Below are 15,673 nucleotides of genomic sequence, written 5' to 3'. Positions count from 1 at the left end.
TGGGTTTGTACAATATTTTTAAGGATGTTAGGATTTGTGCATTCATGTCCTAAATTAATCATCATCATTAATTCATATGTCATTGTTTTCAGTCACATAGATAGCTGTATATGTGAAAAATAAATAACCTCAACCTTTGTCAAAATAAAAATATTTATAATCGCAGTTTCTCGCCCAACCTTGTGCCAACTGGCTGCACTAAAGTGACCCCCGTCATTCGTGTCATGATGATGTGACAGATGGCACAGAGGAGAGCCCTCTCTGCTGTGCTTAAACTGGGTGCGATTGGGGTCAATGCTGGATATAGAGCAGCATGTTTATAACCTCATTAGTCAGGACTTTATGGGGAGATAGTGGTCATAATCAAAATGTGAATTGCACATTACATCTAGGCTACAGAAGCCCACAAGAATGTAGCCTGATAGCCAAGAGAATCTTGCCATGAGAGCTATGTGTGTGTGTGTGTGTGTGTGTGTGTGTGTGTGTGTGTGTGTGTGTGTGTGTGTGTGTGTGTGTGTGTGTGTGTGTGTGTGTGTGTGTGTGTGTGTGTGTGTGTGTGTGTGTGTGTGTGTGTGTGTGTGTGTGTGTGTGTGTGTGTGTGTGTGTGTGTGTGTGTGTTGCGGACTCATCAAACACAAATGCATCGTTTGTAAATTATGTCTGAGTGTTGGAGTGTGCCCCTGGCTATCCGTAAATTATAAATAAATAAAAAATAGTCCCGTCTGATTTGCTTAATATAAGGAACTTGAAATGATGTATACTTTTATTTTTGAAACTTAAGCATATTTTAGCAATTACATTTACTTTTGATACTTAAGTATATTTAAAACAAAATACTTTGACTTTTACTCAGGTAGTGTTTTACTGAGTGACTTTCACTTTTACTTCCGTCATTTTCTATTAAGGTATCATGGCATTTACTCAAGTATGACAATTGGGTCCCTTTTCCACCCCTGGTAAATAGTTACAGCCTGTAACTGTGTAACTAGGAAAAATTATGTTACTAGTCTAATTCAAAACTATTCAGCTCTCCGGAAGGGGAATGTGAAGAGTGCTGTAAAATATAATATAAACATATATAGGCCTAATTGAAATTGCGCATCCTGATCTTTCTTTTCCTTTTTACAACTTCCTTGCTTGAATGAGAATGTTTATCTCGTCCACCCTACAACACCAGACACCAAAACGCGCGTACACGCTCACATGCCGCTTTCAAGGCAACTTATAACACGGGAAAGTCGGAAATGTCCAACTCGTTACCACTTGAAAAATGTCTGAATTTACCAATAGATATTCTCTACGCAAAAAAAACGTATAGTTAAACCCGGAGATTCCGCGTTTCCGAGTTGTCTTGAAAGCACCAACAGACGCAAAACACGCAAGGCGTCTGGTCCAGTGGATCAGATCTCGTCAAAACAACACGGGGGCGAGCATGCATGCTCATGGAATGACTCCCGCAGCATAGGTCGCTGGCGCACCCCACATCTGCACCCCAATGGCTGTTTGGTCAGTGCAGACTGGGAATCAACAATGAGATAGACTATGGTGTTTATTGCTGATAGGCTATACATCAATGCTAGTGATCATCCATATATGATATCCATATCATTATATTATAAGCAACACGATCAGGAGAGAGAACGGTGAGTACGTAGCGTGCTATGGATGTGTGTGTAGAGTGAACTTTGAATGATAGCCTACCGGGTAGGCTATTTATAGTCTAATTTTTAAGGTATGGGCGTCTGTTGATTGTGAAATCTAAGATAGTCTACTGTCGCATTGTTTACATGGGCTAGTTTGTTTGCATATCCTGTAGCACATGTTAAAGTTGTCTACTCCACGTACGCACTGTAATGTAGGCTACGTTCCTCCCTGTGACATGGCCATCGTGTTCTATGATGGGGATATATTTGGAATATATTTCCTTTGTGTAGGCTGTACACATCAAATATCGTATAAAGCAAGGATATTATTGTGTAGTCTCATGGTTCTCATAAATTAACGAGGTAAATGCCCTCGTTTTCAAATGAAAGCGATCGATCTCTAGATTGTTATGGAAGAAAGGGGACCTCAGCCGCTCCGCAAGAACAAATGCAGAATATCCAAATGAATACCCAGACTGGCGTGGCATGCGGGGCAGACAGTCCGAAGGGAGTGCGTGTGTGTGTGGAGTCTGCGTCTGCTCCAACGACCAGTTTACGCAGAGACAACAACACACGCCTGCCATACAAAGGGAATACACACCTGACATGTCCATAGTCTGACACACATTGCCCCAACCTCTGGACAGCCCCAGACGTGCTTGGATCCTCCTAGTATTATTTATTAGATTCATCTGCATATTGTAATCTCCAGTCACAATTATTAGGCTACAGTATGACATTAAGTAAATGGTACCATTGGGAGTAGGATTTGTTAGTTGAGTGAATTACTTTTTTTTTTAATTTGGGTTGTAGGCTCCTATTCAATCATTACAAAATTACTATGTCTTTTTTAGGAAATGTCGTTACAAATTGCAACAGCCCTATGTACCAATATCCTTTGTGCAGACACAACAGTGAGGCCTGGTTATTGGGTAGCATTAGACCTGTGTAATATGCCCACTGCATGACGTTTTTAGGATCAAAACAACTCTTTATTGATGCTCTTTGTTAAATTAACAGAGCGCCTAGAGTGTAGTTTTCCCAATAACCAGCTGATGGCGCACTAGTATTATTTGTCACATCATTGGACGACACCTTGACATACTATCAATGGAATACACATCGCATGCAAAATATTGTAAACTAAAAATAACCCTTGTATTTCTATTGTGTGTGCATGCGTGTGTGTGTGTACGTGCATGTAGACTGAATGAGTTTGAGTTAGCAGTGAGTTAGCCTTAAACACCCTTTTGATTTCAAAATACCACTGTTGTTACACTTCTCAAATGACAGGCTGCTACAGCAACACTATCCAGTGATAGAGAGAACATCCAATACCAGGCTGTTCAGAGTTCACTGTGGTTTGGACTGCTCTCTCTCTCTCTTTCCATGTGCCCAATGTTTCCTGGTTGGCTAGCTGCTGTGACATAATAATAATCTATAAAATATAGAGCTGACAGACACAATCAAGTTCCTATTCTGCATGATGAAGAGAAATGCCTGTTCTGTATATTACGGTTCTTTCTGAGCATTTGTCACTTTGAAACCTGAACCCAACCTGAATAATAAGACCCTGGTGAGTCAAGGTTTTCTTGCAGTTAATTGTGTTGATGCATTTTATGTTGTTGTTTTCTCAATGGTTCTTTTGGCAGATGCTGGATGGACTCCGTCGGAGGCACAGCTCTCGCCCTTCCCCCCGACCCCTGTCACTCAACTTCACCACCTTCTCAGCCCCGCCCCCAAGCCCTGATATTGACAGCAATCATCATCCAATCAGAAGGTGAGGATCAACTCAAAGGATTAACATTCAAAATGTGCCTTCTAGTTAGCCCTCTTATGGGGTTGGTCATAAAGCTATAGCCAGTCTGAAATCAACCCCTAGCCCCATTCCTTATGTAGTGGATGGCAGATGGCGCTACAGAGAGTTGCCCTACAATCTGATTGGTACAACTACCATGGAACTAACTGGAAACTTGAAAGAAATTGATGGGTGTCATAGGGCAGAATTACATTGTGGTGGCATGTTATAGGTATGCTTGTCATCGGCAGGGACTGGGGGGTTTGTTAGGATCAAAATCAATATGAAAGGAGCAAAGCCCAGGTTAGAGTAAAACCCACCTCAGTCTTCTGAAAACCTAACCTTGGGATAGTTTTATTTTTCAGCGAGACAAGCACACAAATGTTAATGCCAAAGACACAACAGAATGGTTTTCCAAGACGTGTTGAGTGTTCCTGAGTTGTCTAGTCTCAGTCCTGACTTAAATTTGCTTGAAAATCTGAGACAAAGTTTGAATATTGCTGTCCAACAATGATTCCTGTGTAGCTCAGTTGGTAGAGCATGGAGCTTGTAACGCCAGGGTAGTGGGTTTGATCCCCGGGACCACCCATACGTAGAATGTATGCACACATGACTGTAAGTCGCTTTGGATAAAAGCGTCTGCTAAATGGCATATATTATTATTATTATTATTCCCAGCCAAATTTAACGAGGTTGAGCAATTTTTATAAAAACAATGGATATACACTACCGGTCAAAAGATTTAGAACACATACTCATTCAAGGTTTTTCTTTTCTTTTTACTATTTTCTACATTGTAGAATAATAGTGAAGATGTCAAAACTATGAAATGACACATATGGTATCATGTAGTAACCAAACAAGTGTTAAACAAATCAAAATATATGTTATATTTGAAATAGCCACCCTTTGCAAACTCTTGACATTCTCTCAGCCAGCTTCATGAGGTAGTCACCTGGAATGCATTTCAATTAACAGGTGTGCCTTTTTAATCTTTACAGTTGTGTAATTTCTTTCCTTCTTAATGTGTTTGAGCAAATCAGTTGTGTTGTGACAAGGTAGGGGAGTATACAGAAGATAGCCCTATTTGTTAAAATACCAAGTCAACATTATGGCAAGAATAGCTCAAATAAGCAAAGAGAAACGAAGAGAAATGAAGAGAAACGATAGTCCATCATTACTCTAAGACATGAAGGTCAGTCAATACGGAACATTTCAACCGTTTTGAAAGTTTCTTCAAGTGCAGTCTCAAAAACCATCAAGCGCTATGATGAAACTGGCTCTCATGAGGACCGCCACAGGAATGGAAGACCCAGAGTTACCTCTGCTGCAGAGGATACGTTCATTAGAGTTACCAGCCTCAGATATTGCAGCCCAAATCAATGCTTCACAGAGTTCAATTAACAGACACATCTCAACATCAACTGTTCAGAGGAGACAGTGTGAATCAGGCCTTAATGGTTGAATTGCTGCAAAGAAACCACTACTAAAGGACACCAATAAGAAGAAGAGACTTGATTGGGCCAAGAAACACGAGCAATGGACATTAGACTGGTGGACATGTTTCCTTTGGTCTGGAGTCCAAATTGTAGATTTTTGGTTCCAACCGCTGTGTCTTTGTGAGACGCGATGTGGGTGAACGGATGTTCTCCGCATGTGTATTTCCCACCGTGAAGCATGGAGGAGGAGGTGTTATGGTGTGGGGGTGCTTTGCTGGTGACACCGTCTGTAATTTATTTAGAATTCAAGACATACTTAACCAGCATGGCTACCACACCATTCTGCAGCGATACGCCATTAGGTTTTCAACATGATAATGACCCAACCCACCTCCAGGATGTGTAGGGGCTATTTTACAAAGAAGGAGAGTGATGGAGTGCTGCATCAGATGACCTGGCCTCCACAATCCCCTGACCTCAACCAAATTGAGATGCTTTGGGATGAGTCTGACCGCAGAGAGAAGGAAAAGCAGCCAACAAGTGCTCAGCATATGTGGGAACTCCTTCAAGACAAAAAAGAAAATCAGTAAAGGTGAAGCTGGTTGAAAGAATGCCAAGAGTGTGCAAAGCTGTCATCAAGGCGAAGGGTGGCTACTTTGAAGAATCTCAAATATAAAATATATTTTGATTTGTTTAACACTTTTTTGGTTACTACATGATTCCATATGTGTTATTTCATAGTGTTGATGTCTTCACTATTATTCTACAATGTAGAAAATAGTAAAAAAAATAAAGAAAAACCCTTGAATTAGTAGGTGTTCTAAACCTTTTGACCGGTTGTGTATATTGCCCTAAGAGTTCTTCAAAGTTGGTCAAATCTTACTCCACATGATTCCCTGCTGTAATGGCTGCCAAAGGTGCTTCCAGCAAGTACTAACTCAGCGCAGTGGAGACTTTTCCAATTTTGATATTTCAGTTTAATTTTTTCTGAATTTGGAAAATGTTCTAGAACTTTCTTTTACTTTGACAATGCGGAGTAGGTTACGTAGATCTATAGGATAAATGTCACATTTAATCCCTTTTAGATGTAACTTTAAAGCAGCAAAATGTGAAAAAAGTTCAAGGGGGTGTAGAATTTCTTTAGACACTGTCATCAAATCAAATTTAATTTACAACAGGTGTAGACTTTACAGTGAAATGCTTATTTATGAGCCCATTCCCAACAGTGCAGAGCTAAAAAGTAAGACAACTATTTGCTAAAAATAAAAGGAAATAACGAGACTGTACACAAGGAGTACTAGTACCGAGCAGGTGTGCAGGGGTACGAGGTTGTTGATGTAATTGAGGTAGTACATCATATACCTGTGGGTAGGGGTAAAAGTGACTTAGGCAATCAGGATATATAATAAACAGAATAGTAGCAGCGTATGTGTGTTTGTGTATGTAGGGTGTCAATATATATGTGTGTGTGTGTGTGTGTGTGTGTGTGTGTGTGTGTGTGTGTGTGTGTGTGTGTGTGTGTGTGTGTGTGTGTGTGTGTGTGTGTGTGTGTGTGTGTGTGTGTGTGTGTGTGTGTGTGTGTGTGTGTGTGTGTGTGTGTGTGTGTGTGTGTGTGAGCGAATGCAGTATGTGTGTGTGTGTTGGAGTGTCAGTGTAGTATATGTGTATATGAGATAGAGAGCGAAAGAGAGAGAGCCTCAACCAAAAAATGGAGCAAATTGGAATGATATCTGGCCCTAAACAGAGAGTACACAGTGGCAGAATACCTGACCACTGTGAAAGACCCAAAATTAAGAAAATCCGTGACTATGTACAGAGTAGGTGAGCATAGCCTTGCTATTGAGTGAGGTTGCCATAGGCAGACCTGGCTCTCAAGAGAAGACAGGATATGTGCCCACTGTCCACAAAATTAGGTGGAAACTGAGCTGCACATACTAACCTCCTGCCAAATGACTACATTAAATATGCATATTTCCCACAGATTACACAGACCCACAAAGAATTTGAAAACAAATCAAACATTGATAAACTCCCATATCTGTTAGGTGAAATACCACAATGTGAAATCACAGTAGCAAGATCTGTGGCCCGTTGCCATGAGAAAAGGGCAACCAGTGGAGCACAAACAACACTATGAATACCACCAATATATATATCTGTTTGTCTATCCCCCCCCCCCCATTATTCGTGCTACAACTATTTGCACATTGCTAAAACACTGTAAATAGCTGATAATATAGCACTTAAAATGTCTTTATCTTTTAAAAATATTTTTGAGTGCAATATTTACTGTTAAATTAGTTTCTTTTCACTTTTAATTATTTCACATGCTTTGGCAATGTAAACATATGTTTTTTATATGCCAATAAAGCCCCTTTGAATTGAATTGAGAGAGAGAGAGAGAGAGAGTAAAGTCACACCATGGCCCACTCCTTGCAAAGGACAGCTCTGATAGCCCCTCCTTCCTCCTCTCTCTCTCTCGCGCTCTCGCTCTCTCTTCTCCTCTCTCTCTCTTCTCCTCACTCTCTCATTCAGTCTTCTGCTCTGGTCTCTGCCTCGACCAGATGCCAGATGTCTCTCTTTCTCTCTTTCACATTGCACTCTTTCTTTCTTCTCTTCTCTTCTCTTCACATGCCCTCTCTCTACTCCCCTATTTTCATTCTCTTCTAGTATTTCAATCTCTAGTCTTTGCTTTAGTTCAATACTTAGTGTGCCGTCTCTCTCTCTCTCTCTCTCTCTCCCTTCCTCTCTGCCTTTATGAGGACTCTACACAGGCTGAAGTTGATGAGCTCCCCCAGTCTCAGTGAACTGGGAAAGAGTGAGAAGGGATCACCGGAGGAGAGAGGAGAGAAACAGAAGAGGGCCGGGGCCAACGCTACCTGGAACAGGTATGCTGCAGCCTGACCATGCATGTAGTCTGTGCCTGTTACAGATGTAGGAACTTCATTTGATCACCCTCTTGCAGGATAACTTTACTCCAATGCAGGAATTTTAAAACATGTATTGTATTTTAAGTTTATAATTTCCACTTAGACATTTCAAATTTCCCTTACGAAAAATACATCAACCCCTACAATAATGTTTGTTAATTATAATCCATATAATAACTCACATTTGTTTTCCTGCTTTAGCAAACACGTTCAAATTAAGATTCTACATTTGTATGAATATGAACTATCATCTAATGGGTAAATGTAATCTAAACAGTACATGTTGATGTGTGTGTGTGTGTGTGTGTGTGTGTGTGTGTGTGTGTGTGTGTGTGTGTGTGTGTGTGTGTGTGTGTGTGTGTGTGTGTGTGTGTGTGTGTGTGTGTGTGTGTGTGTGTGTGTGTGTGTGTGTGTGTGTGTGTGTGTGTGTGTGTGTGTTCACTAGCATCCACAATGCTGTCATTGCCGTCTTCCAGAAGAAAGGTCTGTCTGACAATGAACTCTATGTCCTCAACGAAGGTGTCAGGTGAGTTCTAAACACTAACAAACACACACACTGGTTTGCTAACATGGTATTTGTGTGTGTGTGTGTGTGTGTGTGTGTGTGTGTGTGTGTGTGTGTGTGTGTGTGTGTGTGTGTGTGTGTGTGTGTGTGTGTGTGTGTGTGTGTGTGTGTGTGTGTGTGTGTGTGTGTGTGTGTGTGTGTGTGTGTGTGTGTGTGTGTGTGTGTGTGTGTGTGTGTGTGAAGCCATGTGGCCTTGCCAGATGTCTCATTATCTTTCCAGACCTGACATTAGAGCCATCAGTTCTGTCATATCAGCCTCCATTATAGCCTAGTAAACAACTGAAATCACACGCATCACACACTTGGAGAGCTGAGTCAATCATAGGGTCTATTCCTAACACTGTTTCAACATGTACTTATACCACTGGAGACAAACATGAACAGTACGTTTAAAAGAGAAAGCTGGGTTGCACTTACCCAGATACCATGCAGTTATATGAGATGTACTGTACATTCTACACAGTAATATACATGCACTTAACCAATAATATGCTATCATCTAATTTTACATAGTTGGTTTTGAAGCTTTTGCCTGTTTTGTGTTATCAGTGTATTGCACTAGTCAAATGTACCCTATAGCTCTAGTGGATGAACTCCTGTCTTTGTTTACTCAGATACCTATTGAAAACCGAGCTGGGGTCGTTTTTCACAGAATACCTCCAGGTAAGTGATGGTTCTGTTAAATGGTGAAATAATATCATAGATAGATTGTTTCTGATTGTGCCATAATATCATTTTTATCAAATATCAAGTTGTTTCATTGAACCTCTCTGTCCCTCAGAACCAGTTGCTGACAAAGGGCATGGTCATTCTACGGGACAAAATAAGATTCTACGAAGGTATTTGGGGTGTCTCACTGTTAATATATTAGTAGATGTGTTTACAGAGTGACACAGTAGAGAGCAGTCAGTGCTCCAAAGAAGAAGAGTTGAACTGAAGCTTACATGACCTTTGTCAGGGTCTGTGATGTTCTGTGTTTAACACGCCAAAATCAACTGAGGCCGTAAGTACCTAGCAGCTGTGCATTGTGAGATTATTCTCTTACTAACAGCAGACGGTTTGTTCCTCCTGTTGGTGTGCAGGTCAGAAATCACTGGACTCTCTGGCAGAGACATGGGACTTCTTCTTCTGTGATGTTCTCAATACGCTGCAGGCCATCTTTCACCCAGTACAGGTATCAATCCCCTGACTCTTTTCCTTCGTCTCGCTGTCACTGGCTCAGTCTCTATGTCACTCTGTCCTGACGCTGCTCTAACCTGCTCACCCTCAATCTCTCTGTCTCTCTCTCTCTCTTTCTCTCTGTATTTCTCAGCAGACATTAAATAAGACTATTCTATCAGGTATTTAAAGCTACGTTTTCATAACGTTACACCCCCCTCTCCTCACCCTTCGCTCCATTCTTCTGTCTATCTCTCCTCTTCTCCTCTCCTGTCTGCAGGGTAAGGAGCCCAATGTGAGACAGCTGGCTCTGCTCCACTTCAGGAACACCATAGTTCTGAGTGTGAAGCTGGAGGATGCTCTGTCTCGGCCCCGCGCCCGCATTCCCCCCTCCGTCACACAGATGCTGCTTATACTGCAGGTAGGTACAGTACGCCTCTCTTTCATTCTCTCTCTTTATCGCTCACTTATTTGATCTCTTTTTCTCTCTCTCGTTCACTCTCTTTTTCTGTCTTTATATGTTTCCCCTTTATATCTTTGAGTCGTTTTTTCTCTCGTTATCTCTCTCTCTCACACACACACACTCACACACACACACACACACACACTCGCACTCGCTCTGACCTTTCTCCCCTCTCTCCCTCTAGGGTGTCCATGAATCGCGGGGTGTGAGTGAGGACTACCTGCGTCTGGAGTCTCTGGTCCAGAGGGTGGTCTCTCCTTACCTGGGCACCCATGGTCTCTACTCTGGAGATGGCAGCGTGGCACACTGCTCCTGTGTGCTGGGTAAGAAGCATACACTGCGCTGTTCACTCTTCTCCCACTATGTTTTCTCTCTCCTTTGCTTTCTTTTCTCTTTCTCTTACACACTATGCCCCTCCCTCACAGAGAAGCGTTTGCAGTGGTGCTGGCCTAAGCAGCCTGTGGACCAGTCATCTAAGAACCCTGTGGTCCGTTCTAAGAGTTATAACATCCCTCTCCTCCTGACGCCCGTGGCAGAGTATGACCCTGATGTCAGCTCGGTGGGCAGTGGGGGCATCCGACGCCACTCTGCCTGTGAGATCATCTCCTGCATGGAGGAACAGGGGCTGGCCTACGCTGACATAGCGTCCAGGTCCGACGCATCCACCTCCAGCACCTCTGCTAACAGGCTCTGTGTGGTTCCACAGTTCAGAGGTAGGTCATCTGTCCTCCTCTCTAGGTTTACGTTATGCATGCACTACAAACTGGAAACTTCCAGAGGCGAAGGATGGAAAAGTTGCCAGAGTATTAAAAATAAGAAAATACTCTTGCCAGACTGATTGATTCTAACCCACAACCTTCCCTCTGTCAGGAACCATGGAGTCTCCTCTCCCCTCCCCCTCCATCCTCCCCCTCCACCTGCACTCCCCAGGACCCCTCCATGGGACAGAGGCAACAATGACCCTTACGGACATGGACAAGGCTGCCCCCTCCTCTCCACTCAGCGGATCCTCCAGCCCGGAGACGGTCATTGGACAGGTGCTGGAGTCCCTGGACTTAGATTCAGATGGGATATTCATAGAATTCCCAGCCCCGCTGCTCAGAGTCAATGAGATATGGTCGGGAGATTAGGCAGAGCACTGAGTAAAGGGAATCATGGGTAGCTTGCCCTCCCCAAATATCTTATCTTCGACATTAGGGGCAAAAGGCTAAACTGACCTTAGATCAGTGGCTAGGCGAGAGGCAAACTCGACCTAAAAAGACATGGTTAAGTGCACTCCATACTTCTCCCCACAAGAGGCCTCTTTTTAGTCAACATTTACTTAGAGAAAAAACTAATTTTTCTAAGCATTTGATTAGATCTGAATATATCTGCTTTTTTGGGATGCTTATGTTTTGCCTGTTTTGAAACTTGACTCTCACCACTATGATGCCATACCTTGTAGGCCCTTGGATGTGGGCCCTTGGATTGTGTCTGGGTTTTCTTCTACAAAACATAGAGCACTGCAGTTACCATAAAATGAAAAGATAAAAGTAGCTTTTGGAGTAAATACACTATGTGAATGTAATTTGGTCACATCTTGCTTCTCATTCTAAGAACCTGCCTTGTCCAATCTGTGTTAACCTGGCTTGTCCCATCTGTATGTTCCCCTTCCTCTGTGTGTCATGCCGAACATGACATGTATGGTGTGACAATGATAGAGAGGTTGGCTAAAGTACTTATGGGACCAGTCTGTCATCCTCTTTTCAAAGGTCATAAAGCATTCATGTTATGTATTATCCATAGAAACTAAATATTGAACTGTAATTGTTGTTTACTGTTTACTTATGATGAGAAACATAGGGTTAACGATAATTAGTGTTGTCTCATTTACTGTGTTGTGTGGCACTTCAACTGTAAATAAATCGTTTTTTAGGACAGCTAGGTATTGTGAAGTAAGCTTTTTAACTTAACTTGTGATTTCAATAAGGGCTTTTTAACTGAAGCTATTTTTATGATGTTTTACCTCAACCGTTTTTTAATACTTAGCTTTTTTTGACAATCTGTAATGAGACATTTTTATCCAAGGTTGTAATTATCATTCATTTGTGATATCAGATTTGAATAAAAATTCTAATGGCTAAGTACAGATTTCTATTGCCTTAAAATATATATATATATATTTAGTGCATTTACTTCATTTATACCATTGACCGAGCTAAACAAATATGAACTCCTTTTGTGTACTTTACGGTAATGCTCGATTACACGTATTTCTTTTCCTTCAATCAGAGGACTGTTTTGTATGATTGACAGAGAATGGCCAATCCTAGTTAGTGGATAATAGCATGGTAAAAAAATGTTTTTAATAACGACAACCGGAAGATCCCCTAGACACTTTTCGTTTTTATCGTAACGGAAAGTGCAATAAAATACAAGCTTTTCTATAATATGGATTTTTAAAGATACTTTGGTGACAAATCCTCCGATCCAGGTAAGCAGAATGTTGGTTGGCCATATGTTAGTTCGGCTAGATTTAGCTAGCTAGCTAACTGCTGTTAAGCTAATGCTATTTTCTCTAACCAATATTGTTGTCATGCATTTATTTGACTAAATATAAATCGCAATGTATCCAACGCAAGCTAGATAATCTGATCATGATGATCCCCCATTAGAAGAAGTGTGTCAACTAGTTATTAACGTTAGTGTGCTTGCAGACTCAGACTGCACGTTGAAGAGACTAGTTCGCTACAGTAGGTAATGTTAGCTACCTACAGCATACGTTTAGCATGCCCCCAACCCACACAAAAAATTAACATTGCCAGGAGGACAACATTGCTATATCTTCCTATCACAACCTGTACAATCTGGTATGCTTGCTAGTATTGTCTCACACCATAGGTGTGTATGTCACTCATGTATGTCTCCTATCTTCAGGTTGGTCTCACTCTTGACTTGCCAGTGCCACAGTGTTAACGTTCCCCCTCCAGGGCACCACCCCCATCCCTTAAATGAGAATGTCTCTGGCCCAAAGAGTCCTCCTGACCTGGATCTTCTCCCTCATCTTCCTCATCATGCTGGTCCTCAAACTGGATTCCAAGATCCCCTGGAACTGGTTCCTCATCTTCCTCCCCGTATGGATTTTTGACACCATCCTCATCCTCATGCTCGTGGTAAAGATGGCGGGTCGGTGCAAGCCCAGCTATGACCCGCGTGGAGGCCAGCAGAACCTGCGACGGAGGGTGTGGTACCTAGTGGCCATGTTGCTGAAGCTGGGCTTCTGTCTGACGCTGTGTGCCCGGCTGGAGAGGCTGATGGAAATCTGGCTCAGTGTGGTGTGTGTCCCCCTCTGGGCCCTGCTGGTCGGGGCCATGGTGGAGCTGGGCTACAGTGTCTTTCACTACCGCAGAGAGTGAGATGATGGAGAGGGAGAAAGATTGAGATTGATTTTATTTTCTCCGTCTAGGATATAAAGACTGCAAGTTAGTCTGTAAGGGAGATGAATGTGAGATTGTTGTAATCTACTGTAGGAGAAACTGAACTGAAGAATATGGAGATGAATTTTTATTTTATTTTCACTACAGCAAAGACTGAAAGAATGGGGGGGAGATGGAAAAGGGAATTGATTTAGTTTAATCCACTAGTACAGTATGTAAAGACCACTAGAAGAGAGATTACTACAAGAGAGAGTGGTGATATGGCAATATATTTTATGGGTTTATGCTGCTTACAAATGTAATCTTTATTTAACCCTAGTGATACAGCAAGAAATGTTGCAGCCTTGTTGGTCTTTGCCATGATGGACTCTGGATGAGAATTCAGGGTATTCATAAGCAGACTGGACCTCCTGACAGACTGACTGATCTGTGCATGTGCCTTTGTTACTCTCAGATAACTGGGACCGGACCATTAGGTCCAATGGGTTTATATGTGAACATTATGTCTTTTTTTTTTTAAATGGTAGGGATCTGTTTTTCTGTGGACACGGAGAAACACACACAAAAATAAATATTTACAATTCCTCAACTTTGCTGGGTTGGATTGGTGTGAGCAGTATGACCCATCTTTCATTTATCTAATCACATGCAGATTAGTGACTACTTCAAAGGGAGAAATGAAGTGTACATTCTATAAGTGTTGGAACAAGGCTCTGAGTCTGATATAAAGAGAATTACATAACTGGTAACTTGACCCACTCCAAAGAGAACAGAGGCAGGGATTACCTGCCCTCTGGGGGTGTTATGTAAGAGGTCAGCTTATTGGTGTATCATGGACAGAACTCGTACTGCTACTGGCAGCCAGGGCATCGGGGTTAGAAAGTGCTATAATAACTAATGTCTTCTGTGATGTTTTGTTGTTTGCTAAGGCAGAGTTTCTCAATCTAGTCCTGTGGCTCACCCAGGAGGGTGCATGTATTTGTTTTCTGCTCTAGTCAAGCACTAACACACCTGATTGTACTAAGCAAGTAATCATCAACTATGTTAGCGGAATAAGGCCAATGCATGGACCTGGGTTAGAACCAACATGTGCATATTTTTGGAGTCTCACAGGAATGGATTGAGAAACACTGTACAAAGGGCCTGTTGCTGGCTGAAGGTCTGACAAAAACCTTTTGAACCTTCCCTTATTTTTTTATCCGTTAAGCTACAGCCACACTCGCGTGAACATAGATGAAATCATATGATTTTCACTCAGTGGACAGTTTTAGGTACACCACCCTGTTCACGAAAATGGATTGCTCCTACAGACAGTGAGTCACATGGCCGTGGCTTGTTATATAAAGCAGGCAGACAGGCATCCCGTTACTGTTCGATAGAACGTTAGAACGAGTGACCTAAGTGACTTTGAGCGTGGTATGATCATCGGTGCCAGGCGCGCCCGATCCAGTATCTCAGAAACACCCGTCCTCCTGGGCTTTTCACGACCGACAGTGTCTAGGGTTTACCGAGAATGTTGCGACAAACAAAAAACACCCAGTCAGCGGCAGTCCTTTGGGGGAAAACAGCTCTGATGAGTGGTCAAAGGAGAAGGGCAAGAATTGTGCAAGCTAACAGGCGGGCCACAAACAGACATAACAGCGCAGTACAACAGTGGTGTGCAGAACGGCATCTCGCAATACACAACTCATCATCCTTGTCACGGATTGGTTATTGCAGATGACCACACTGGGTTCCACTCATATCAGCTGAAAACAAGAAGTGGCGCACGCGATCACTAACACTGAGTGGAAAAACATTGCCTGGTCCATATCTGAACAGTGTTTCTAACCAAACCCAATAGATCATCTCTGGGATGAGGTGCAACGGGCTGTTCACAGCATGAATGTACCGCTTCCAATCTGCAGCAACTCCATGATTCCATCGCATCAGCATGGACCAACATCCCTGTGGAATGTTTCCGACGCCGGGGGGTTGTGCCGTGGCGGAGATCTTTGTGGGCTATACTCGGCCTTGTCTCAGTAAGTTGGTGGTTGAAGATATCCCTCTAGTGGTGTGGGGGCTGTGCTTTGGCAAAGTGGGTGGGGTTATATCCTTCCTGTTTGGCCCTGTCCGGGGGTGTCATCAGATGGGGCCACAGTGTCTCCTGACCCCTCCTGTCTCAGCCTCCAGTATTTATGCTGTAGTAGTTTACGTGTCGGGTGCTAGGGTCAGTTTGTTATATCTGGAGTACTTATCCTGTCCTATCCAGTGTCCTGTGT

At 42.6% G+C, this 15,673-nt stretch overlaps 2 protein-coding genes across 4 annotated transcripts; both read left to right on the top strand.

Annotated features, from left to right (window-relative positions):
- Window positions 1-1,282: 1,282 nt before the first annotated feature.
- On the top strand, window positions 1,283-12,122 carry LOC123992697 (proline-rich protein 5-like). 3 transcript variants are annotated; one of them, XM_046294112.1, is made up of 11 exons: window positions 1,283-1,643; window positions 3,296-3,423; window positions 7,643-7,768; window positions 8,256-8,336; window positions 8,990-9,038; window positions 9,157-9,214; window positions 9,458-9,549; window positions 9,814-9,954; window positions 10,181-10,319; window positions 10,422-10,709; window positions 10,867-12,122. In XM_046294112.1, the coding sequence occupies exons 2-11, from the start codon at window positions 3,296-3,298 to the stop codon at window positions 11,124-11,126; spliced, it is 1,362 nt and encodes a 453-aa protein (XP_046150068.1). In that variant the 5' UTR covers window positions 1,283-1,643; the 3' UTR covers window positions 11,127-12,122. The 3 variants fall into 3 exon arrangements, with proteins under 3 accessions (XP_046150068.1, XP_046150089.1, XP_046150079.1); XM_046294133.1 differs by lacking the exon at window positions 1,283-1,643 and having other exon boundaries at window positions 3,295-3,423; window positions 7,445-7,768; XM_046294123.1 differs by lacking the exon at window positions 1,283-1,643 and having other exon boundaries at window positions 3,308-3,423; window positions 7,416-7,768.
- A 166-nt stretch (window positions 12,123-12,288) lies between these two features.
- On the top strand, window positions 12,289-14,001 carry tmem60 (transmembrane protein 60). Its single transcript, XM_046294101.1, has 2 exons — window positions 12,289-12,469; window positions 12,913-14,001. Exon 2 carries the CDS (start codon window positions 12,987-12,989, stop codon window positions 13,389-13,391), a length of 405 nt encoding a protein of 134 aa, XP_046150057.1. The 5' UTR covers window positions 12,289-12,469; window positions 12,913-12,986; the 3' UTR covers window positions 13,392-14,001.
- Window positions 14,002-15,673: the final 1,672 nt, after the last annotated feature.

Source organism: Oncorhynchus gorbuscha, linkage group LG02 (assembly GCF_021184085.1).
Source record: "Oncorhynchus gorbuscha isolate QuinsamMale2020 ecotype Even-year linkage group LG02, OgorEven_v1.0, whole genome shotgun sequence".
Taxonomy (NCBI): domain Eukaryota; kingdom Metazoa; phylum Chordata; class Actinopteri; order Salmoniformes; family Salmonidae; genus Oncorhynchus; species Oncorhynchus gorbuscha.
This window is presented reverse-complemented; position numbering and strand designations above follow the sequence as displayed.

Excerpts from the sequence above, each read along its gene's own strand:
- LOC123992697 (XM_046294112.1), top strand. The coding sequence starts at position 3,296 with ATGCTGGATGGACTCCGTCGGAGGCACAGCTCTCGCCCTTCCCCCCGA. Across the intron at positions 8,337-8,989 it reads GTCCTCAACGAAGGTGTCAG|ATACCTATTGAAAACCGAGC; the intron begins GTGAGTTCTAAA and ends TTGTTTACTCAG. Across the intron at positions 9,550-9,813 it reads CCATCTTTCACCCAGTACAG|GGTAAGGAGCCCAATGTGAG; the intron begins GTATCAATCCCC and ends TCCTGTCTGCAG.
- tmem60 (XM_046294101.1), top strand. The coding sequence starts at position 12,987 with ATGAGAATGTCTCTGGCCCAAAGAGTCCTCCTGACCTGGATCTTCTCC.